Source organism: Tiliqua scincoides, chromosome 1, assembly GCF_035046505.1.
Source record: "Tiliqua scincoides isolate rTilSci1 chromosome 1, rTilSci1.hap2, whole genome shotgun sequence".
NCBI classification, from domain to species: domain Eukaryota; kingdom Metazoa; phylum Chordata; class Lepidosauria; order Squamata; family Scincidae; genus Tiliqua; species Tiliqua scincoides.
The window spans coordinates 281,283,330-281,308,797 of NC_089821.1; the positions used below are offsets into that span (position 1 = coordinate 281,283,330).

At 47.7% G+C, this 25,468-nt stretch overlaps 1 protein-coding gene and 1 long non-coding RNA gene across 3 annotated transcripts in view; one reads left to right on the top strand and one right to left on the bottom strand.

The window, feature by feature from the left end:
- SELENOI (selenoprotein I) overlaps positions 1-13,574 on the top strand; it is a 40,061-nt gene extending 26,487 nt beyond the window's left edge. Inside the window, exons 5-10 of one of the 2 annotated variants that reach the window (XM_066626752.1) lie at positions 1,056-1,318; positions 3,731-3,839; positions 7,385-7,433; positions 8,046-8,226; positions 8,824-9,006; positions 9,523-13,574. In XM_066626752.1, the coding sequence (XP_066482849.1) occupies positions 1,056-1,318; positions 3,731-3,839; positions 7,385-7,433; positions 8,046-8,226; positions 8,824-9,006; positions 9,523-9,657 (920 nt within the window). In that variant the 3' untranslated portion in view covers positions 9,658-13,574. The remainder of the gene's footprint in view (positions 1-1,055; positions 1,319-3,730; positions 3,840-7,384; positions 7,434-8,045; positions 8,227-8,823; positions 9,007-9,522) is intronic. The other variant, XM_066626753.1, reaches the window with a different exon arrangement.
- A 2,536-nt stretch (positions 13,575-16,110) lies between these two features.
- LOC136636757 (uncharacterized) lies at positions 16,111-20,972 on the bottom strand. Its single transcript, XR_010793544.1, has 3 exons — positions 20,893-20,972; positions 18,930-19,045; positions 16,111-17,784 (listed from the first exon to the last, which is right to left on the bottom strand). It is a non-coding gene; the product is annotated as an uncharacterized lncRNA (long non-coding RNA).
- Positions 20,973-25,468: the final 4,496 nt, after the last annotated feature.

The following is a 25,468-nucleotide window of genomic DNA, read 5'->3' on the forward strand; positions in this document are numbered from 1 at the left end:
TATTTGCAGTAGTAGTCAAGCTCCATAAATGCAGGAGCTATATCCAGTCCCAGTTTTCACATTCCTGTTCCCAAATGTATACTCAGGGTAGGCTGTCTGCTTTTTCTTTTTGCTAAAGCTGCCACAGCTGCCTCCTGTAGTGGGACCTTAGAGCTGGAATGGGAGAGGGAAGATAGGAAACTGCCACCAGCTGAGTTTGACCCCTTGATCTGCCTTGCTTAATATTATCTGTGCTATCTGGCAGCAGCAGCTTTCCAGAGTTTCAGATAGGAGGCTTTCCCTGCCCTGTGTGGAGATGCTGCTGGAGATTGACCCTGGGATCACAGAAAACAGGGAGGGCTCTTGCCATTTTGTTCCTGGAGATTCTCTCTCGGACAGAGAGAGGTAGCAATTCACAGCAGCTTATGAGGTCTGATTTGGCTAGTCCTACAATAGGACATCCATCCTTCAAGACTCCACTCAGTTCATACGTCAGAGCTGGGTGTTGCCCTTCACCACAAACTTCTTGCAGACAAAAAATTGAACTTGCCAGAAGGTTTTCAGTTGACTTGGTCTGAAGCAGTCCATTTTCTGCTGCAAAAGCACTTGTTTGTGAGTACTTTTACAGGAAAAAAGGGACAGCTTGTGGCTACTAGTAACTTGGAAGTCCTTACGGTTGACTGGACCAGGTACAGATTCTTCATGCAGAAGCAGACAGTGGCAAGAGGAAATATGGTGGTGTTTGGTTGCTTCAACATTAGGTCAAAGTTTTTCCATAATGGGACCCATAGCAGCTGTGAAGGATGGGATTTTACATCAGGAAAACAATGGGGAGGTGAACTCTGCTTCACATAAAGCTGTGGTCCCAGTGTAAGGTCTGCTTCCCACTTCTGCAGTGGCTCCTGTTTGAAGAGGGGGGGGGACCCGTCAGGGATCTCCAACATCTCATCTAGTTGATGCGTCCACATTTTAGCTTGACTTTTTCCTGGTAGGTTTTTGGGGGGTTTTTTCCTGCAAGCAATTGAGACTGCAGCAAGTTCACCTGTGCCACCTTTCTCTCTGTGCCCTTATTTCAGATGGTGTGGATGGGAAGCAGGCTCGCCGCACCAAGTCCAGCACCCCTCTTGGGGAACTCTTTGACCATGGCCTGGACAGCTGGGCTTGCATGTTCTTCGTGGTGACTGTTTACTCCACCTTTGGCCGGGGACCCAATGGTGTCTCCGTCTTCGTGCTCTACCTCCTCCTGTGGGTGGTTTTGTTCTCTTTCATCCTCTCCCACTGGGAGAAGTATAACACAGGGATTCTTTTCCTACCCTGGGGATATGACATCAGTCAGGTGGTAAGTGTTGTCTTCTTGCCCCTTGACTTCTCAGGGCAATTTCATAAGGAAGCACTGGTTTGGGTTTGAAGGTGGTGCGTGTCCCTACAACAAATTAGTCTCGTTGTGCAGCTTGTTGCCTCTTTTGAACAGGTTAAGCAGGTTTGTCTGTACTATGATGTAAACACAACTTGTCATGCTGGATCCAGTGGAAGGGCTGAAAAGACCACTGCTGGGTCTTCAGCAGCAAGCAGCTTACCAGATCACCCAGGGAAGCTTGTGAAGCTAGAAGAGGTGGCAAAAGTATCTGGTCATAGAGGGTAGAGCGCCTCTGAATATGGCAGCTCTCTTTTCAGCCATCAGGTTTCCTAGTGCCATATTAGGCACTAGTGCCTAGTGCCATGACCTGCCCCACCCACCCCCACCTTGAAGAAAAAAGTGTGTCCTATTGCAAGGCCTTTGGAAGCTCTTTGTCTTGTCTGTCCTGAACCTTGTGCCAGTTCTTGTGTGGGGAGCATAGCAGCACAGAGCTTGTGCTGTAGGAAGCAAAAGGCTGGGTGGCCAAATGCAGTGGAGCTAAGTGGAAAACACAGCTCTTGAAAATGTGTCCTGGTAAGTACCTCCAAGCAGATCTAATCGCTGCTGACCTCCCCCGTGCCACAACTTTGGGCCGTTTTAGTTTCTGCTACAGAATGGAAAACATCCAGGCTGGCTCTGCAAACAGCTGGACTTCCTGCGTATGTTAAACCCCCCTGTATTCTTGTGGTAGTGATGAAAAAGTAGGCTGGAGTGATAGTATTGTCCCTTCACCTTCGGAGGCCCATGGTCTGGACCCTGCTAAACTACCAGACTCACTAGTAGCTGGCCTTGTTTGCTCTCCCTCTTGGTTTAAGCACAGCCTGCTTTGCTGGGAAGAGATCCTAGGTAAAGAGCTCTGGATACTGGACAGTGCCAAAAAATTCTGTTGCAGCAGCTTCTTCTCAAGTCTCAGAATGCCTCACTCGAGGAATTCCTACAGTGACTCAAATGTTTTGCACTAGCAAGGGCTGAATTACAAAACAAGCTCGGTCTGCAAAATTTAGCTAATGGCCCTCAGTTTATTTGGCAGCAGGTGTGATAAACGTTTAGGCCTTTCACTGGTGGGAGTGGGTGTTTGTACTACAACAGAACCTCCCCTTTGGTTTTGCATAGCTGGTGATGCCTCTTCTAAGAGGTTCCCTGCAGCAACATGTGTGACTGCAGCATCTGAGGACAAGGGATGCTGTCTTCCTTCAAACCAGTTTTGCTTGATCAGTGACAGCTTGCACCATCCACTGACAGAGTTTCCTCTGGCTTTGTTCCTTGTGATAAGCATGATTGCCCAGGTGTGAGAGAGCTGGAGCCAGCTGGATGAGGTCCTCTCTGGCTGTGCTCACCTGCAATCATGTGTCACTGTTTTGTCTCTCCCTCTATGCAGTGAGCTGCTGCTGGTCAAGAGTTGCCTTTCTGTACTTCCTGGGCCCCCTATTGGGCACTTTCCTAACTGCAGCAAGATATGTGCAGTTGCCCTTTGCCCTGTTGGCATTTCCAGGCCCAGTTGATGGGGTTGCACTGATTGGGACTTGAACAGTTTTGTGGCTGAGAAGGGAGCCTGCTTTGTCCCACCTTCAAGCTTCTGGTCTTCTTTGTGCAACGATGGCTCTCAGATGACCTCATGACAGTGTTTGGGGCAGAAGGGTGAAGGTGTCTGCTCTTGTCGGTAACTCTTGCTGGAAGGCCCATAAGACTCTTGGGATAGCTGCCTGCACTCTCTAATAGTCACCCTGGAGCCAGAATAGCAGAGTCTGCTGAGATATCAGGCATGCCGAGAAAGGAACATTTCAAAGCCTTCTGTTTGGCGTTCCTTGTTTTGTTTCCAGGACTGGCTGAAACAGTCTCTCTCAGTGTAAGGCTGTGGTGTTTGCCTGTCATAGAGCAGAAGTGCTAAAATCCCAGCTCTCCAGAACTCTGTAAAGAGAGCAGAGGAGGGTCCAGCCTAACAAAGCAAGCCAGGTTCGATCTTTTCTCCCTGGATGACCTGAGAATACAGCCCTAGCACAGTGTGAATGCTGCAGAGTTTCTTCACAGCTCCTGAACTGGCCCGTTTCTTTATAAGGTTTTGTCCTTCTTCCAAGAATGAGATGAATCCTTCAAAGTGGAGAGCAGGAACCCCCTCCTGCAAAAACCCATACAATATATGACCATGAAAGTGCCGGAGGGGTGGTAGGAGGACATAGCAGGTGGCTTTGGGGACTGTGTGTCCTACTAGCTGTATAAATGCAAGGCCCTGAATGTCGTAATATGCTTAATAACTTGTTAATTACAAGGTAATGCTATGAAAATGACATCTGGTCAGATGGCGCCTACCAACTACTAATACTCTGTTGTCATATACTCTTTCTGATTCTTTTCCAGACCATTTCCATTGTGTACATAGTGACGTCCATGGTGGGAGTGGAGGCCTGGTACGAACCTTTCCTGTTTAATTTCTTATATAGAGACCTGTTCACTGCAATGATTATTGGTAAGGAGCTTCCTGTGGAATTGTCTTTCTAATCACCACTTGTTTTCAAAATCCAGTGCCTTTTTTCTAAGTAGGTCTTTGCCATTTGTGTTTACTTTTCTTAGCAAAACAGAAATTAGGTCCAAGTTGAGAAGCTCCTTGCTGCACAGCAGGCCTATTTAAAACCAGGGAGTCTGCACTGGAGCCAAGTGAGTTGTGTGCTATGGCCAGTTTCCAGTAGGATTACTCTAGAACAAATGGGTTGTAAATTACAGCACTAGTCTGCTGGCTGGACTGAATTTTCTTCAACAGATTCAAAGATTCTGCAGTGGGATCCAAAAGTGGTAGCTGAAAGGATTGCAGTGTCTCACTCTGAATGCTGGAATCTGACCTCTTGAGTCAGAGAACTGGATTTTCAGAAATCTGTGTGCCCTTGAAACTGAAACTGCCTGGGTTACTTCAGCTATGGAAACAAGAGATCTGGGTGGGGCTTTCAGCTGAATGTGGAAGCCTCAGGAATGCCAGATTCCTTCTGGGATGAGAAGGTGCCTGTGCATTTCAGTGACTGCTTACCAAGGACAGGGTCAGCAGGTGCTCCCCCTTTTGGTGCAGCAGTCTTATTACACCACTTCTAGGCTGCCAGTTCAAGCTGCCAGTCCTTGTCCCAGGTGGCAAACCTCTGTGGCTGTGGAGAGCGTAACTTGGGTTATGTGCATTTATACCTGCTGACTTTGAGGTGGTCTGTCCTGATAGACAGACATGCCCTGGAAGTGTTCGGTTTGTGCTCAGTTCCACCCCTTGTCTATTTTTTCACTTTAGTTCAGGAATTGATCCCTTGCAAAATAGGTGCCGTCCTTACTGCAATAGCTTGTAATACTAGTTGGTCATCATTCCTCCCTGCCGACTTGCCCCTCCCCTTCCATTTTATTTTGTCCTTTGGATCTTCACAATGTCAGATCTCAGTGTGATGTGAACTCTTTATCCAGCATGATTTTTCTTTTTAACATTTGGAATAGCTCTTTCTAGACACGCGTCTCATTTACATCTCTTTCTCCCCTCCAGTTACATGATAAAAGAGCTCCAAATGATATGAATATGAAGGTTTGGGCACTGAAAGGCTGGTGTGATGTGTCTAACCTTACCTAATCGGAACTTTTTTCTAGTACAGTGGTTGAGGCCACCTGCTGGCCAAAATACGACCTGATGGCCCTGTGGTGAGAATGCAGCCTGCTTAGTCCTCTGGACCCTGGGCTAGCAGCATTTTTGGCCTGGACATAAGAAGAGCCCCCTGCTGAATCAGGACAAAGGGGCAGCTTCCTGTTTCTCACAGTGGCCCACCAGATGCCTTAGGGAGCAAACAAGGACAACAAGAGACCTGTATCCTGCTGCTCTCCCTTGCATCTGGCATTCTGAGGTCGCCTACTTCTAAAATTAGGAGGATGCACATATTCATCATGGTTTGTAACCTGTGATGAACTTTTTCTCCAAAAATTTGTCCAATCCCCTTTTAAAGGCATCTAGGCCAGACATCACCACATCCTGTGGCAAGGAGTTCCACAGACTTAATTACATTATTGGGTAAAGAAGTATTCTCTTTTGTCTGTCCTAACTCTCCCAACACTCAGTTTTAGTGGACATTCCCTGTTTCTGGTGTTTTGTGAGAGGAAAAAACATTCCTCTATCCCCTCTATCCATCCCCTGCATAATTTTGTGTGTCTGAAGCATGTCCCCCCTCAGGGGGGCTCTTCTAGACAAGAGCCTTTCCTCTTAAGGGAGGTGCCCCAGCCCAATAATCATTTTGATTGCTCTCTTCTGTACCTTTTCCACTATATCCATCTTGAGATTTGGCGACCAGAATTGGACGCAATACTCCAGGTGTGGCCTTACCATTGATTTGTACAATGGCATTATATATCTGGCTCAGTTGGTAGAGCTGCCGCCTTGTATGCCTGAAGATCTGAGGCTGCCAGTTCGAAACAACCAGAAGTACCAGAGAAGTGATGACACGCTGATATACTGATGAGCTGACCCTAGATGGCAGAGAGGAGTTGCCTCCAGTGGAGCATGGGAGGCGAAGGGCCAGAGAGAGGCCAGACCAGGAAGGAATTCAGCTGGAAGGAGGAGTTCTGTGAAAGACTAGAACTATTCAATTGTAAAAATCGCTACGTGGGTTTAGAACAGCCTGCCTATGTAAACCGCCTTGAGGAGAAAGTCTGAGGAGAAATCTGATGACCAAAGAAAGGCAGTATATAAATACCTGTATAAGTAAATAATAATAGCTGTTTTGTTCTCAATACCTTTTCTTATGATCCCAGCATAAAATTAGCCGCCTTCATTGCTGCTGTACATTTTGTCAACACTTTCATCAGGATGTCTACCAGCACCCCAAGATCTCCCTCCTGATCAGTCACAGACAACTCAGAACCCGTTAGCCTATATGTGAAGTTTTGATTTTCTGCCTCAGAGTGCATTACTTTACACTTATATTGCAACACATCTGCCATTTTGCTGCCCATTCTCCCAGTTTGTAGAGATCCTTCTGGTGCTCTTCACAACCTCTTCTTGTGTCGTCACCACTCAGAAAAGTTTAGTGTTGTCCACAAACTTGGCCACCTCACTGCTTAACCCTGTCTCCAGGTCATTTATGAACAGGTTGAAAAGCACCAGTCCATGGACAGAACCTGGTCTGTTTTCAAAGAAGCGTACATTTTACTCACAATATTCCCTCCCCCCAGTTGAGTTTCAAGCTAGAAAAAAGAGGCTGAAATTTTTCCACCTTTACTGATCTCTCCCGTTTTAGTCAGTGTTGGTTCTTGAGCAGCTTCTTTGGTCTCTCTCTGAACTGATGTTTTTTTTTTCTTTATACAAAACAAGAGCCATGTGTATACTTTTAAAATGTATATTTTTGACCCCTCGAGGCAACTTACAAGTGTACAGAGAATCAGTGAGTGCACAGTGTAAAGCCATAACAATGATATTAGCCAAACAAGAAAGAAGCAGATTTCAGTTGCTGTAAAAATGGTCAGCATCAGTGATCCAAAGTAAAACCCAAGGCCTGTTTTTATAAAACTTGTAAAGTTCCTGCAGCACTGATCTGATTTGCCCCTCATAGACTCAATCACTCAGTTGGAAGGGACCAACAAGATTATCAAGGCCAACCCCCTCCCAACCAATACAGATTGTCCACACCTACAGGATCCCCAACCCATCCAGCCTCCATTGATGATCCCACCCCCTTTCAAGGCTGACTGTTCCACTGCCAAGCAATTTGTACCATCTTCCTAGATGCCCTGCCCATTCAACATGTGCTGCATTCTTTGCATCTTGGATGTTCACAAGTAGTCTTTTGGGGGAGGGGGGAGTTGTTTGTGTTAAATTTTTTGTGTCTCTTCGATATAGGTTTGATGGGTAGGAAGAAACACCTCTCTAAAATGAAGAGTAAGCTGTGTTTACTTTCTTACCAGCTGTAATAGGAAGGAAGAAGGCATGGTAGATATTTTTCCATGCTATTTTTGAACAAAGATGTGTTTCTGGCAGAGTAGTGACTTGGCTGTTTTCTTCCTTAGGCTGTGCACTCACCGTGACTCTTCCCATGAGCCTGTTAAATTACTACAAGTAAGTCCTTCCCAGTCAGCCTGTCCATACTTGAAGCAAGCAACAGTTCTGCCAGGAGTCAACACCCACATGTTCAGAGAACTCTGAACCTGGAGGCAGTATGTGCTCTTCACTTTCAGGTCCTGATTATTGGTGATAGAAATATCTGTACCATTTATCTACTAACATAAACCCAATTGCACACTAAAAGCGTATATTTAAGCAGCCCTGGGTCAGTAAAAAAGAAAAAAAAACAAGAGAACAGCAGAGAATATGAAATTTAGCCAATTGTGTACAGAGTAGCAAGGCCAGCAACCCAGAGAAAAGCAGTCTTGCTCCGGCCCCACCAGCTGGGCAAGAAAGGGTAACCTTGACAAGTCTCCTGTAGGTGGACCCAGCCAAATGTTCATTTGAAGGGATTCTGCTCCCCACTGGCTCTGTTGCAGCCTAGCCAGTGGAGCCTGCTACCTCTGCCTGTTCTGATACCACTTTGATATTGAAGGCGAATAAGAATCTGCCTTATTCGGAGTCAGGCCAGTGGCTGTTCCTGACCCTTCAGGTTTTCTCTTGCTTAATGCCAGTTGATTTTCCCTGCTGCTACTGAAGCCCCGTCTGCTGCCTCTTGTCTTGCAGAGCCTACACAAGCAACACTCTCAAGCACCACTCCTGCTACGAGGCGATGCTTCCTTTTCTCTCACCAGTGCTGCTCTTCATCTTGTGCACCTTTTGGATCTTCCTGTCGCCATCAGAAATCCTCCAGGCCCAGCCCCGCCTCTTCTACTTCATGGTTGGAACAGCCTTTGCTAACATTTCAGTAAGTCCTTTCTTCCTCGTTGTCTCCAGGAGCCCAGGCCAGTGGGCAGACTTTGGCTCACTATCCAAGTTATGTGCCCCACCCATCAAGAAAGAGAGCCTTGAGACCAGGGAGGAGCTGCTTTAGGAGTGGAGCCATCCCTGCTTTGCATGTTGAAGGGTCCCATTCAGTCCTGACTGGGTTAGACCTTTCTCTCTCTAAAACCCTGGGAAGCTGCTGTCAGCCATTGTGGCAAGTGCTGACAGAGATGGGCTGATGCTGTTCCTCGGTGGAAGGCAGCTTGGCATATTTGGTGCTGTGCAGTACGTTGCTGTTGTCCTATTAGAGTGCTGATGGCACTGGCAGTGCTGTCTTGGATCCTGTATCATGGGTGTGGGAAGGAGTCTGACTTCTGTTCATCTTCTTAAACATCTCAGGCTATTCTCCCATGCAAACACCTTAGGCTTCTGCTGAGTGTAGCTCTCTAAGAGGCAGCTGCCCAGTGGTGGGGACAGGTTGAGCCAGGCATTGTCTGCAGGGGAGGTGCTCGGCCAACGAAGGTCTCCATCTGCCTCCGCCCTCACCAGCTGCCTGACATCCTTCTACCCTTCCTTCCAGTGTCGGCTAATCGTCTGTCAGATGAGCAGCACTCGATGCCAGCCTCTCAACTGGATGCTCCTCCCGCTGGCCTTGGTTGTCCTGGTGGTGACATCTGGCCTGCTGCCAGAGAGTGAAACATTCCTCCTTTACTTGCTCACCAGCCTTATTACCTTGGCGCATATTCACTATGGAGTCAGTGTGGTAGGTGATCCTGCAGTTTGTGTGGAGTACGGAGCTCCAGCTCCACAGGGGAAGAATAATGCTTGCCTGGCAGGGTTGTTTCCAGGATTGCATCAAGACGATGCATATGAAACCTTTTGGCACTTGGAAAGTGCTGTATGAATGCTAAGGGGTCCGGAACGTCCTCTGGAACCTGTCGCTTGTCAGACCAGGAGGGTAGCTGCAGGTCACCATGTCTGTTGCCTGATGTAGTCTTCACGCCACCAGAATGTCTCAAAAGTCCTCCTTGGAGGCCCTTTTGCAGGCTTCTTCTGACCCCCCCCCCACCCCCGTGGAGCTCCTTGTTCCTGAAGAACTGGTTGCCTCCCCCTTGCTTGTTTGGTGAATTTTCAGTGCATCTGCTATGCATGCTTGCTTTATTTTAGTGTTGACTTGTTAGTTTTTGTTTTGTTGTTTAAAGGAGGGAGGCAGGGGAAAGTCTGCAAAGAAGTTGCTTTCTAAATAAAGGTGCCTCTGCTTTGCATTTGCTCTCCTCAGGTGAGCCAGCTGAGCAAACACTTCCACATCCGTCCTTTTTCGTTACGGAAGCCCAGCTCCGATTGACTAGCTGTGGAGAAGGAGGCAGCGGCCGCAGAGGAGACAGTCAGCCTGCAGTCTGCAGAGGCTCTGTAAGCTCAGTAGCCTGTGTAAATATTCTTCAGCCATCACCATGGAACTAAATTGACCCACTTCAGACATTCGTGGGGGCAGAGAACATGTGGGATTGAGCAGCAGGGGCCGTTCTTCTCCTGCCCCCTCCCTCACTGCCATCATGCCAATTCCCTCACAGGTGTGCAATTGGGAAACATTTCTTCACAGTTCTGAGCATGCACAGGGCCACAAGGGTGCTTAAGGAAGCCTCCAGACCAGGCGTGGGCAATGCCACTTGGAACCCTCCAGGAATTACCCTAGATCAGTGAGTACAAAGGGACCAGCTGTGGGCCTGAAACCACGGAACTGCCACAAACTATCCCAGGTTATGTCGAGATGTGGCCTGTGAAATGAGACTTCAGAAGAGGAAAGAGCAGACCCCTCAGCATCTGGCATTGTGGAACCAGACAGGCAGGGGGCTTCATGCAGAAGGAAAAAAAACAGACTTGGTTGACGCATGATCCTCCCAGGCTCTGTTTTCCCCGTATCTTTCCTTCCCCCAGTTACAGCTCCTACATGGCCGAATCAGGTCGACATGGCAGATACTGTGAACTCGGGGTGCCTGGAGGGCCCTCTCCTCCCTGTGCCAGCAGCTTTGGTGAACAAAGAAGATATGTTCTGATGCTTACTGCAGGCTGAGGAGTAGCAAGTGGCATCACTCCGGTGACGTGCACTTCCAGCTCCACTACTGGGGAAGGGCAGGGGCTGAGGGAGCCTCCTTCCAAGAATCTTTCAGCAGTTGTGAGTGCAGTCATGCTTCTGGAGCTGCGTGGCTTCCCTACTGTGAGCAGAGGGGAGGGGAGTACTTCACTCTCCTTTTGTGAAAAAGATGGCATTCTTGATATCTGCACCCAACTTCAGCAGAAATTGCCTCTAACCAAGTGGCTTTTTTCTGTTAACTGTCCAGCTGGAAATGCAACATTCAGCAAACCTTTAATTCTATTTTAGTCAAATGGTGGTGAAAGTCGAGTGCTGAGTTTTCTCTCTCCCGTTTGTCACTTTATTTAATTTTGTTTTAATTTTGTGTGCTTGTATGAAGAGTGCAGCCTAAACCCAACTTTTCCTGGAAGGGTTGCACCCGGAGGAAACCGAGCACAGCGAGGATATTGGTGTGTAATTAACGGCAGGGGCAAAGTATTTGTTTTCATGGTTTGCATTGAGAGGAGGCTTCATAGTAGCACCTTCCTCTTATTGGGTGATCAGTTCCATTCTGCAGGAAGAAAGTGATTTGTGAAATGGCCATTTCACTTTTTCGTCAGCTTGAATCAGTACGACAAGCAAGATGTAAGCAGTGTGACATCCAGGAGCTAGTTCTTTTTGCTCTTGTTTTGCAAATATATCATCTCTCTGGTTTGTTTGCTTTTTAAATTGGACTGCAGATGTCATTTCTGATGTTTCTATGAGCAAGAGAATTGCTGGTTCTACCAACTAGTGCTACACCTTGCAAAAAAACAACAGGATAGTGGACTGATTTCTGGGCATGGATGATGAAACCAAATGATTCTTATTTTGCTTGTTTTAATGAATGTTTCACAGCTGTAGAGTGAAATGAGGGTGGGAAGACTTATTTTCCCTTGGAGTTTTTTTAATTAAACAATTTGCACAGAAAAAAAGGTTGAGTGTACAGAGGAACTGAGATATGCTTGAATATTTTAACACTGTAATCGTTGGGATGAAATACAGTGAATCGCACGGCAGACCTTAAGTAATAGGGCACAAAGTTTGCCTCTCCCTGAGCTACTTTCTGGATGTGGATGTAGCTATTTCAGAAGAAGAAGGGGGCAGGCTTTTGAAAAAGTATTTTAATTTTGGAGGGAGGGGGCAGGGTCCCTTGCAGTACCTGAGGGATAATGTTCCACAGGGTGCTATGATATCGCAAGCCTTTGGACAGAAGATGAAACTTTTCATGGAAACTGAAGGTCTTTGCTAGGGGGAGTAATCACACATGAGCACAGTACCGATGTAATGATGTGATCCAGTTGATCATTCCTTCAGATACTGCCTGGAAGCGCTCTTGGAAATCTCCATGCTTAGCTATGGCATGCCCAGAGCTGTGCCAGGATAGCTTTCAGGTGACAGTGCCTCTGTGTTACCTTCCTGGCATGTTCCAGGACAGCCTGCCTGCCTCTCTTTCTCAAAATAAAACATCTGATTCTACTTTCCTTGCTATCTGGAATTCTCAATAAGGAATTTGGTGCCTTAAATGACTTGCCTCAAACTGAGGAAGAAGTCAACTGTCTTAAAACTAAACAGGTTTTTTCAAGCATTGTCCAAGTTCAGAGAATAAGTATGGCATACTCAGATGTGGAAGCAGGGGGATGGGGGTAGGGTATTTGTCTTAATTTTAGTACCATTTTTAATGTGGTGGAAATCAAATGCACCAGTTTGTCTGCAATGTTCAGAGTCCGTGGTTGTGTGTCCATCTCCAGTATTGTTGAAATAAAGGCGGTGTGTACTGAGTGGGTGAACGTGTACATTTTGCCACATATTCTCCCTGTGTTCAGGAGGAGTTCACTCTCTGGACCCTGTCTCGTCTTGCATCCTAGATCCCCCCTAGTGAATAAAGGCATCTATTCCATAAGTGAGGCATAGAGTCATCACAACTGCTTAAGTCCTTCAGTTGGTTCACGATTAGAAATGGCTGCTCCACTTGATTTCACTAGGAGTAAAATTTGGCTTGCATGACTGGAATTGCTGGTGCTCAAGGGCCACATCTGCTGCTTTGGTGCCCCTCAGGCACTCTTCAGAGCAGGTTTTTCTCAGGTGGTGCTGCTTGGTATTTTGTGGGCAGAAAGACTTGGGACAGGCAGCTGCTGCCTGGAAGAGTCAGTGTTTGGTGTTTATATTGGGTCCAAAAACAGGCAGTTTTGTTTGTTCCACTTTTCTCAGCAACTCCTTGGTGGTCAATGGTGCAGGACCATAACCACTTCTGGCTTGCAGATGAAAAGCAGATGGATCCACATTGGTACAAGTGATTAGCAAACTTGTAGAGAACTGTCCTCAAAACTGCAGCTTCCAGCTGATGCCGGTCAGTTAGATCCTGGCTGAGGCTGTATCCGCATAGCAGGGGATTAAATGAGGCCAAGCATGGAACAGAGGCTTTGGAGACAGTTCTTCTTTCAGAGGCTGTAGATCTTGCCCATCTCAACATTTGTATGAGTTTCTAGTGTGCTTGAATGAAGTTGTGGCACCACAGTTCATTTCTGATCTCTCTCTCACAGTTTCATGGTAGGAAATGGTAGCAGGGATCCCTTCTCTGCATGCTGCCTTACTCTGAAAAAGGCATCTTCTTGGCCTGTGTTCCAGAGTATGCCCTGTCTGGAAGTAAGAACAAAACCTGCACCAGTTGTGGACCAACTGATGATCTCCTTTGCTTTCTGGGTCTCTGTGGCTGCAACATTTTGAAAACTAATTCATAGACAACTATGTTGAAAGATGTGGGTGGAATCATTCTCTCTTAATAGCACATTAGCAGGAAGGGGGCTGAAACTGGACATGGAATGTTGCTTGTTCCAGCTTTTTGCCTTCTCACCTAGGGAAAAACGGGGTCCTTTTTTTAGAATTTGGCTCTTCAGGTGGTGCCTCTGTCCTTGGTATTCCCTGCCACAAGAGGCTTCCCGGAGACGTTTGACTTGTTTTTCTACAAAAGCATTCAGGCCACCAGGGCCAGCTGAGTCAAAGCAAATGATTGTACAGATTGTTCTTGCAATAGGAAACTCCACATTGTCCCTGCAATCCTTCACACCTCATTAGGACTCATGTCTGTCTTAAACATTGTTAGAAGGTTGACAGTCTTGTAATGGACTTGAATTCTGATCCATGAAATGCTATTACTGATAAATATTTATTGTATTTAAAAAAGGAAACAACGATCTATAAAATGAAACCAATAAAAAAATTTTCCAAGCTTTTTAACATTTTTCTCTTTCCTGGTCTCTGTAGGGATTTGGGTTGAATTCTTGAAATTAGGAGCTGTTTGGGGGGCTGACACTGGCTAAGGCGAACTTTGGTTAGCAAAACAGCTCAACCCCTCCACAAACAGGATCTTCAGGGAAGCTGACTGGATGAGAACTGAGTGGCCAGAAGGCAAAAAGTATATGGTGCGACATCAGTCGTAGGCTGGTAGTGGAAGCTGGGTCAGAGACTCCTTGTGTGCCATGTTCCTTCTGTCACTGCTCCTTATAGATTGCTTAGGTAACTGCTGGTGCTGCATCAAGGACCCCAAGCCATATGCTACCCAAGAACTGCTTTGCCAGCCAGCACCCAGGACAGGGATAGACTGCTCCCTTCTCCTCCTTCCTGGCTTTTGTCCTTCCCTGCACCCTTCCCCCAGGCACTATCTGAGACTGCCACACACAGCATCAGTCTTTCAAGGAACCCTGCCCCTAAGAGAGCAGTCTTGATTTCATTGCCTTGCTGCCTTCCCTGGAACTAGCTAAGGCTATTGCCTGGGTTGCTTGTCAAATCTTTTCCTGCATTTTTTTTCCTCACCTTTGAACCAAGAGATTACAGCAGCCTGATCTCATAATCTTTCCAACAAAGCACACAGCAGATACAGACAGGTTACCCTAGCCTTCAGTGCCCCTGACTATTGACCCTCAAGTCCTACAGGACCCTCAAGTCCTACAGACTTCTGTTTTGTGTGCAGTCAAACTAACAACATGCTCATGGCTTCTATTGCTTCCTCCCTTGGTTTGGTATGAATGTTGTGGATGTGTTTTGGAATCCAGGACTCCTTTGTCAGCCTTGTACCATTTAAGGGGAAGGCCTAGAGGTGTTCCAGTGAACATCCTTAATTGTCACAGCAACCACTCAAACTAGTATACAGGGCTCCCACCAAGTACCTCCAGTGCCTGTTATGAGGAAGCTCACAGGGCAAGAGGTAAGCTTCCCCACTGCAAGTGAGCACAGTGCTTTTAAGGTTCACCAAGGAGCTCGGATCTTGCTTGCAGCCCTGATTCAGGCTACAAAGAATGCCAAGCCACAGTTGGAACCTCTGGTGCTTTACCACTTTTTCTGTTCTAGGTTTTATATCCACCACTACCCCATAACAGGTTTTTCAGTCCCTGATGCCTCTAGGCCAGTGTTTCTCAAAAGTGTGGGTCGGGATCCACTAGGTGGGTTGTGAGCCAATTTCAGGTGGGTCCCCATTCATTTCAATATTTTATTTTGAATATATTAGACTTGATGCTACCATGGTATGTGACTCATTTGGGGTAATGTTACAGATCTGTATTTTAAACAGGCTACTATGTATCTGCTTTTAACAATGATAATCAGTAGGACTTACTCCTGGGTAGGTGTGTGGGTACAATTACAGCCGAGGATTGTTAAAAATGTTCCTGCTTGATGATGTCACTTCCGGTCATGACATCACTTCCAGTGGGTCCCTACAGATTCTCATTCTAAAAAGTGGGTCCTGGTGCTAAACGTGTGAGAACCACTGCTCTAGGCAATGTATCTGATTTCCCTAAGATGTTGATGTCCTGCTCCCCCTCCTCTCTCCCCTCCCCCGTTTGACACAATAAAGCACCCCTTTTCCTTGTAAAGATTTCCTTTCTTTGCCCACCTAGAAACCAGTGACATTTAGGGCCTAATTGTGTGAAAGAGGGTGTGTATTGCATTGCCTTATCTTTTTTGATTCCCTTTCCCAGTTTCTGTATTTTGATCCCCACACTAACAACTGTATGTATCGTATTGTTGTACCCATATTGTTGCCTTCCTCATTTCATGCTAATCCACTGAGTTGTGCCATGAGCCACTGCACTTGATCCCTGTGCAGGTAGTCAGTTTCTCCCATGTTACATGTGTCTTACAGCACACCTAGTAACAGTGTGGGCAACGAATTCCAAAGCGCTGGGGCTGAAGCAGAAGAGACCCTGCTTCTTGTGGAGACCTTATTGCGCTTAACACCAAGTGGGTCTGTATGGGCACCAGGTCTAGGTAACAGGATTCTGCTGGTGAACTGGTCACTTGGCTACCTGGATGAGCTGCTCCTATGGTCTCATAGATCCCTCTCACTCACTGTGTCAGGAAGAACTCATTTTACATGCTGAGGCCTAGCTGAGGCCCCTCAGTTTAGGATTGTGTAGCTGCCATGCTGGTACACTCCTGTTAGGCACCTAAGCGCACAATCCTAACCCCTTATGTCAGTGCTTTCCAGCACTGACATAAGGACAATGCAGCTCCGAGGTAAGGGAACAAATATTCCCTTACTTTGAGGAGGCCTCCGTGAGTGACACCCAACTGCAGGATGCAGCACATGTCCCATTGGCACCACTATGCCTGTGCTGGAAAGCAATGACATAAGGGGTTAGGACTGCACCCTAAATCTAAGGGATGAATACAGATCAGCAACTCTGAGCTAATATGGAATAAAAACATACAAGGGTTGTGAAGATGCTCCAGTAAATAAATATCCTTTATAAGCGTAAACATTACAAGGCAGTTTCTTCAAAACAGAGGCTGTGACCAGATGAAAAAGAGCAGAGGTTTGGTAAAATAAATAAATCTTAAGATATATTCTAAATAAAAAGTATTCTGAATTATTTCATCACAGATTAAATACCTCTTGATTTAATCCCCCCCCCCAACATTTTAAGATTTATCTTGAGAACATTCTCTAGTAGTCTTGATGAGAGTCAGCCATGGAGAGTTGGCTTCCAGATTGGGCCCTGACCAGCTATGGCTCCACTCTCCCCCTCTGACCTCCTCCCAGATGTATATTAAACAGGAATTGTACACTTCTAAAAGTTACCAGCAGCCTTTTTTTGAGTGGAGGGGGGAGTGGCTGAGTGACAGAAAACTTCCTCCAGGCACACACAGCCATTTCCCAAGAACATCTTTATTTACCTATAATGGGCTTTGCTCCTGACATCAGTGTCTTGGCATGTAAGAAGAGCCCCAGGAAGACTTGAGCTGTCTTCCTCTGTTCTTAAGCATGTACCGTGCCACTTGACTGCAATCCTCCTGCAAACCTGGCTGAATCCTGAAGCAGGCATTAGCCTCACAATTCCTGTACACTTGCTTTCCAAGCACAACGCCTCATTCAGCTGCAGATGACAGAGAGCAATGTGTACAAGGACGTGGCATGAGCTGTGCAAGAGTGCTAACCCACTAGTGCTTTTGCTGAAGAGTGCATGTAGTCACATGGTGGTCTCTGAATAGGTTTGGGACTAATCTGGATCATTTGGGTTTGTAGGAGCAAAGGGGGAAGCCTTGAAGTTCTTATTTTCTCTCTCACATCTGCTGTGACATGCGCAAGAACAGAATGTTCCAAAATAGCCAGCAACATCTTCCATACAGAACATCCTTTGTGTCAGAAAAAAAAAACATTTGCTAGTACCTTTTGGAGGTGTTCCTTTGTTGCAGTGTGATGCTGTGGCCCATGTTGTTTTGGCATCAGCACACGGCAGCGGTGGTGCTATGAGCTCTTTCCATAACTAGCTTTCATGTGGAGAGTGCACGGAGTGGCTCGCCTAGTTAGTTAAGTTTCCTAAACAAGTTTTCAAGAGACAAGGGCCAACATGTGAAACTCCAGTTGTTGCTACCACCCTGCCCTGTTGCCTTAGCCTGTCCTTTTTCTTTGTTGTCCTTTCTCTCACCTGACCTTCACCTCTGATTCTGAAAAAGCTAATTATGACCCAAAGTGCACGCACCAAGACCCTGCCTCCAACTCAGCTTGTCAGGCCATCATCTCATCAAGATCCCCATCCAGCATGTCTTGCCTCCAACCCAAATTCACGAGTGTCCTCACTGGAAGCAATAGGGGGTTTCATTCCAGCCAACACCTTGGTTTATCCCCCTCGATCCTGGAAGGTGCCAGCCCTCACAGTCTGTGATGTCCAACAAATCCTCCATTTCCTGTTGAATGCGGAGACAGAGAACCTCATGCAGCATCGCCTGGCGCAGGCTCCTGGATGCTATGCCCATACGCTCCAGTGTCTCATCAGTCAGCCGTAGAAGCACCTTCCCTGAGATGGCATGGCTGTTGGCTGCCTCCAGAAGAGGCCCCCCCTCAGCCCCCAAGGGCCTGTTACTTAGCCAGGCACACACCTCTGGCACTGTCCACTGAGTTACAGACTGTCTTGTCTTTCCCTTATCTGAGACCTGCAAGACACCAATTAAAAAAAAAAATTAATCCTATTCTCACCAAATCTCAATTTAGACTTAACAAAGGCAAGAGTCCCTGTCTAGCCCCAATGTGTGGTCAGACTTTCCCCATCCATTCCATGGAGACCGCACAGAGATACACAACTGGAGCTGGCCTCTCCTTTGATATCAATGGAGCAGCCTTTGTAGTGGGGGAGCTCCACATGAAGACCAAAACCACACTGAGGGGCAGAATTCTCCATTTTTGTTTGGGGGGGGGGACTACAACTAGGCAAAGAAAAATAAGAAAGTCTGTAGGGAAATGGGGGGTGATGTGTGAGGGCCCAATCCTATCCAATTTTCCAGTGCTGGTGCAGTTGTGCTAGTGGGGTGTGTGCTGCATATTGTAGTGGAGGAGCAGTCACTGGGGCTCTCTTAAGGTATGAGAACATGTGTTCCCTTACCACCTTGTAGGCTTGCATTATGCCTACACCGGAGCTGGAAAGTTAGATAAGATTGGGCCCTGAGTCATTTCTCCAAAATGCAAAAGTTTGTACGTGGTTTCGGCATTCTCTTTTCACAGAGTAAAGCTGCTGTGAACTGCCACCTTCTCTGATTCTCAGATGGCTTGAAAATAATAACTTGCAAGGCAAACACTGGGGTTTATATTTGTTAACATTCCAAGTTATGAATGTGGTTGGACTTTGGCAGGTGAGGGGGCTCAGGTGGAAGAGAGAACTGGCAAGACTTTACACTTAAAATGTGATTGCCTTAAAGATAAGTAAGGCAATAAGTGATTGCCTTAAAGATTGAATAAGTAAGATTGAATTTTGCTTGGGTTGTTTTCCCCAGCTGATAACAAGCAAGTCATCAGCAATGTCATTCTTAGCTGTTTTTGTTCTGAGTATGCATGTATGTGATATGTTCAAGGCTTTCTTGTTCAAGTGTGTATTTTTAACAGTCCCTTTTAATTCATCAAAATCAGCTTTCAAAGTTCTTACTTTCCTAAGTGAAAATGTCAGTAATCAACATTCCAAAATTTGCACTCATTTTCTGGAGCAGCCAAATTTGATCTGAAATGATGCTGCTTCTCTTATAAAAGACTCTGCACCCAGTGACCTGGCAGGCAGGAGAGGCTGAAGGGCTCCAGAGGAGACACTCACCATCTCTGTGTCTGAAGGGATGTGCAGCTGGTTTTCCATGCAGTTCAGGATGACTCTGCTGTTCTCCGGGCTGCTCTCCATCAGGAGCATGGGATGAAGGTATCAGCCAAATGATCCTGAGGGGGGAAGCAGCTCACAATAAACAAACCAGGAAGTGATTCAGTCCTGCAGTTCAAGCAGGCAGTGGAAGAAAAAGACCCTGGAAGAGGAGCTGCATCTGGGTCCCAGTGCTCAAGCCACAGAACCCTTCTCCTCATCCCTCCCTCTCCTGCTTTCTCAGAAGCATTGCCTTGTCAGAGCATGTAGCTGTCACTCTCCACCAGGTCTGGGCTGACTGCTATAAACATGAAGTGATTTTGAAATATTTCTTTATTGGGGAAGCACTGCTTAGCCTGAACAAGGCCACCTGTGTTCTCTGCCCCCCCCCAGCCTCCATTTGTCTGATAAAACTAGCTCATTTGTTGGATGAGCTCATTTGTTGGATTTCTTTACTATACGTGTGGTTGGTCTGTGGAACTCCTTGCCACAGGATGTGGTGATGGCGACTGGCCTGGACGCCTTTAAAAGGGGATTGGACAAGTTTCTGGAGGAAAAATCCATTACGGGGTACAAGCCATGATGTGCATGTGCAACAGGGGTGCTCACACTTTTTTGGCTGGAGAGCTACTTTGAAACCCAGCAAGGCCCAGAGATCTACCAGAGCTTTTTTTACAATGTTCGCGCCATCATAACATATAACATTTATGTGTACAATGTATGTTGGTGTACCTTGAGCCCCACTGAGTATAACAGGACTTACTCCTGAGTAGACATGCCTAGGATTAGGCTGTGAGGCTGCAATCCTAGCCACACTTACCTGGGAGTAAGCCCATTGAGTACAATGGGCCTTACTCCCGGCGTTTCCTCCCAGAGGCACCTGAAGGGGGGGTCGGCACTCCGCGATCTACTCATTTTGCCTTGCGATCTACCGGTAGATCACGATCCACCTATTGAGCACCCCTGATGTGCAACCTCCTGATTTTAGAAATGGGCTATGTCAGAATGCCAGATGCAAGGGAGGGCACCAGGATGAGGTCTCTTGTTATCTGGTGTGCTCCCTGGGGCATTTGGTGGGCCGCTGTGAGATACAGGAAGCTGGACTAGATGGGCCTATGGCCTGATCCAGTGGGGCTGTTCTTATGTTTTTATGATGCAATTGGTGCTCTCTATGGAACACAGACCCCTACTGCTGCAGAGGGCCCTGGCACACCTCCCCCCTGTAGCTCCAAAACAGATTCCCCCCCCCCCGAAACCACATTTTAGTGAATGCAAAGCTGCAGTCTATCTCTAGCCCACCACCACCACCAGTGTTCTGCAATCTTTACTTGTACTTGTCCAGAGAACTCCGTAGAACTCATCACTCACCCAAGCACAGGTCCCTCCTGTTTTTCACAATGCTTGATGCTCCCAGTCTTCTCCATAGACCCAGTTGCCAGAAGTTCAAACCCCAACAGTTGCTATCAATGTTATTCCAATGCCACCCCAAAGGCAAAAGATGGACATCTTGCCTCATCAACTGTTTTGGAAAACCTGTGCCCCAAATTGTACCAAATAGACCTGTACTGCCTGCACAGGGACTGTTGGGGCTGAGCCTCTTAAGATCCCAAGAGCTGTGGGCTCCCTGCCTGTGGGCTCAGCTGCCTATGTGCAGCTGTGGCTGGGTATGAATCAGGCAGCCGCGACTATCCCAAATTGAGCTGCACAGCAACATGTGCAATGGCAACAGCTCATCCATAGCCAAATTCAAGTCACCCCAGAAGCTGATTTAAACTGAAATGAGGAAACAAAAGGGGCAGAGCAGATTAAATGGCTGCCTTTGCAGGACATGCACTTACCACCCAGAAAGACCCAGAGGTTTTCTGCTAGCTGCACTCGGTGTGGCAAAATGTTCATGGGAGGGGCAAACCCAGGCACAGCATCTCACCTCACCAGCTTGTGGTCCCCAACCTGGGGTGGGGGGTCTGAGACTCTGCAGGTGTCTGGTACGTCCCTGGAGAAGTCCCCTTGGGTTTCATCTGTGGTCCCTGCTTTGCCATGGACCCTCCCAATTGTTGCGCTGGGCGCCAAGCATACCTAGGAAATGATCTCAGCTATTTTGCCTTTGCAGACTCCTCCCTTGACTTCAAGCCCAGACAAGAGTCTCGGCTCCTGGCTTGCAGCCACCCAACCAAAGGCACACATCCACATTGATGAGAAAGCAAGTGATGATAAGGCCACAGCTTATAGGGAAACCTCCTTCCCCAGCCCTGCCCCATGCCCACAACTCTGTCTAATCTGATGCACCCTCTTGCAGACAAACATCCCAGTTTCACTTGCGCAGTCTCACAGTACACACCCCTGCACACAAACTCAAGTGCATGTTAATAACCAGGCAAAGTGTGATGTAATCGGCTCTGACTCTCCTTATGTTTCCCACAATGATCCATGCCTGCAAACCGGTTACTGTCTCGGAGGAGAGGGGCCAAGGGAATGCTGGCCATGAACCAAGAGCTGAAGGAAGATTCTGAGATTCATTCATTGGCATCCTTCAGTCTCGGGAGACTATGGTATCGCGCTCTGAAAAGTGGTTCTGGAACAGCGTCTAGTGTGGCTGAAGAGGCCAATTTGGGAGTGATAATCCCTTCCACACTGGGGGCAAATGTGTCCCTGGTGTGTCTCTCTGGCTGTGGGTCTTCCCTCTTTGCCTCTTTGCCTCAGTCTGTTGGGCAAGTGCCTCTTCAAACTGGGAGAGGCCATGCTCCACGGCCTGCCTTCAAGCGGGACGCTCAGAGGCCAAGGGTTCCCATCTGTTGAGGTCCATTCCTAAGGCCTTCAGATCCCTCTTGCAGCTGTGGTCTACCTGTAGGGTGCTTTCCCTGCATGCGTTCTCCATAGAGGAGATCTTTTGGGATCCAGCCATCGCCCATTCTCACGACATGACAAAGCCAACGCAGGTGTCTCTGTTTTAGCAGTGCATATGTGCTAGGGATTCCAGCTCGTTCCAGGACTGTGAACTTTGTCTTGCCAGGTGATACCAAGGATGCAGAGGCAGCGCATGTGGAAAGCATTCAGCTTCCTCTCCTGTTGCAAGCGAAAAGTCCATGACTCACTGCAGTACAGAAGTGTACTCAGGACGCACGCTCTGTAGACCTGGACCTTGGTATGTTCCATCAGCTTCTTGTTGGACCAGACTCTCTTTGTGAGTCTGGAAAACGTGGTAGCTGCTTTACCAATGCGTTTGTCTCGCTTGGTATCAAGAGAAAGAGTGTCGGAGTACACATGGTACACAAGGCTGGGTCATCCTGTGAAACTGATTATCAGGAGATGCAGGACACACTGAAGGAGGGACTTCTGCACACAGAACAGAAGTAAGCATTGGCATTCACCACTGCAAGAGGTGGTGATGACTTTGCTGAGGATCAGACAAATCCACAAAGGGCATGTCTACTGCCAGGTCTTTGCCCTCTTTCTTTGATGCCAGACCACTGAACTGTGGCTACTGCCCTCTGTCCTTGCACATGTAACAGGCTTCCCCCATGTGCTCGTTATGCATGGTTTGAGTAGTATGCCCAGTACTGCTCCACATAAAACCAATGGACTGTGCTGTTTGTTTGCAGCTTCATCAGTCACCGGGTCCCACATGGGTCAGGGCCAGTTTCTGGGCCTCAGCATGGACCTGCCTAATTCTGGAAGGCTCCAGATTGCATTTAGAAACAGCATAGGGGGCAAGACGTAGGCCTCAAAAGGCATGTCTGGAAGCTGTGCCACTTTGGAGCCTAAATTGGATTCCAGAGTTCATCCCGGCTCCCCAATTCACTCCACAGTTTGGGTGGATCAGGATTGTTGGATTCACCAAAGCTTTTTGGAGCACAGCAGGGCCAAGAAGAGGGAGTTAAAGGGGGTAATCTGTACCTGGGAACAGGTCAAAAAGGGGGCCCAGAAATTTCCTAGAATATTACATTTTCTTATCTACTCAGACTTGTTGCCTGCACGGGATGCTGGGGATACTACCATGAGCATGCAACTGTGGCTATCAGCAAGCCATATATGCATACATGACACTCCTTAACACAGTGTCAAACCTGGGAGTGTCACTACCCACTCTGCCAAAGATCTCCAGCAGCTCATGGATCGTTTTAGCAAGGCCTGCCAAGATTTTGGACTGATGATCAGCCTAAAGAAAACACAGGTCATGGTTCAGGATGTGGACTCACCTCCCTGAATTACAATCTCTGCGCATGAACTGGAGGTTGTCCATGACTTTGTGTACCTTGGCTCAACGATCTCCGACACTCTTTCTCTCGATACCGAGCTAAACAAACGCATCGGTAAAGCAGCTACCACGTTTTCCAGACTCACAAAGAGAGTCTGGTCCAACAAGAAGCTGACAGAACATACCAAGATCCAGGTCTACTGAGCTTGCGTCCTGAGTACACTTCTGTACTGCAGCGAGTCATGGACTCTCCGCTCACAACAGGAGAGGAAACTGAACGCTTTCCACATGCGCTGCCTCCGACGCATTCTCGGCATCACCTGGCAGGACAAAGTTCCTAACAACACAGTCCTGGAACGTGCTGGAATCCCTAGCATGTATGCACTGCTGAAACAGAGACGCCTGCGTTGGCTCGGTCATGCCGTGAGAATGGATGATGGCCGGATCCCAAAGGATCTCCTCTATGGAGAACTTGTGCAAGGAAAGCGCCCTACAGGTAGACCACAGCTGCGATACAAGGACATCTGCAAGAGGGATCTGAAGACCTTAGGGATGGACCTCAACAAGTGGGAAACCCTGGCCTCTGAGCGGCCCGCTTGGAGGCAGGCTGTGCAGCATGGCCTTTCCCAGTTTGAAGAGACACTTGGCCAACAGTCTGAGGCAAAGAGGCAAAGAAGGAAGGCCTATAGCCAGGTAGACAGACCAGGGACAGACTGCACTTGCTCCCGGTGTGGAAGGGATTGTCACTCCCGGATTGGCCTTTTCAGCCACACTAGACACTGTGCCAGAACCACCTTTCAGAGCGCGATACCATAGTCTTCTGAGACTGAAGGTTGCCAATACAAAACCTGGGAAGAAACTGGCCTGCTACAGTAGCTCTTTGCTTTTGGCTCTGCTACCACTCAGAGCGCGATACCATAGTCTTTCGAGACTAAAGGTTGCCAACTACTGCTACCAGAAGGATTGTATAAGAGCTCAGGGACACAGCTGTGGGACCACAGCTGTTGCAAAAGCACATTTTGGTACGCACAGGACACTTTCCATTCTAGTGTGAGCCTAAATACAATGATGCTCTTTTTTTGTTTGCAATATTTTCTATATTTAAAAGATTTTAGAGAGACTTAGGAGTGTGTTTGGGTTTCCATATTACTGTATCAAGCTGCTGATACCAAGTGGGTAGATAGACTTAAGCTGTGCATTGGGAAGTCCAGTAGACCTGGACTCCAAAGACTATTCCAGCTATTGCCACCCTACCCCTGTTTTGGCCCCACCCCACCTTTGGGAAGGGGCCCAAAAGAAACTTTGTAACCCCTGATAAAATTCCTCTTAGAGGCCCTGGAGTGGAGGGTACCAGTCCAGCTCTTCCCAGCAGGGATCTTAAATGAAAGGAAAGGGATGGCTGACACTGTCAAGGCCATTCTTATCCCCCCCCCCCATGGGAGTGATCCACCCATCATGCTGCCATTAGAGTGAGGCAGGCAGGGCAGGATCACACACTTTTGTAGCAGGAAGAGTCACTTTTCTGTGGACACTGGGCCAGAGATTGGCCAAGAATTGTGGAATGGCCACACAGCAGGGCTGACTTTTGTGAGGCTAAGTCACATCACTGAAAATAGGCTGTGGGCACACTAAAGTCCTGGTAGGCCTGGGCAGGAATTAAGCCCAGCCTATAGCAGCACACCCCAGGTCAGAGCAAGCACCCACAGGAAACAGCCTTGAAGCTTAAGGCACCCTAAAAGAAACAAATGAATGAGAAGTGGAAGGGTTGTTTCCAGAAATTAGTGTTCACAATAATACTGTGTCTCTCCAGAGTTTTGGTTCAAGAGTTTGAACAGAAGAAGCAGCAGGCACCCCGACAGCTGCAGCCCAGCATCTTCCATGACTTTTGGGCAGTTGCACAGTGGCAGAGCACATGCCTCGTACTCAGAGATGGTCCCAGGTGCCATCCTATTCTCCAGCTACAGGATTTGTGTGCTGACAGGGCTGGAAGAGGCCCAGAGCATGGAGCTCAGTGTCCTCCTAGAAGCTGCATGTCATGTCCTTGACACAGTCCCCAGAGTCTGCCCCTCTGTTCTTTGGGGTTCTGCCAGGCCCAACCTGACTCCAGCTCCTAAGCCCTGCTCTCCACTGGCTCCCCACCTTGAACACACAAGCCTTTGGGCTGCATCCTGTCTGGCTCTCCGATTCATCCCCACAGACATTTGCATTCTGAGCCAGATGCTTCTCCAGCCCTGGGACTTTCAACAGAGAATCCTCTGGGGCAGACCAAGCCCAGGCTCTGGGACATGATGCACCCCTCCTTGGTGGC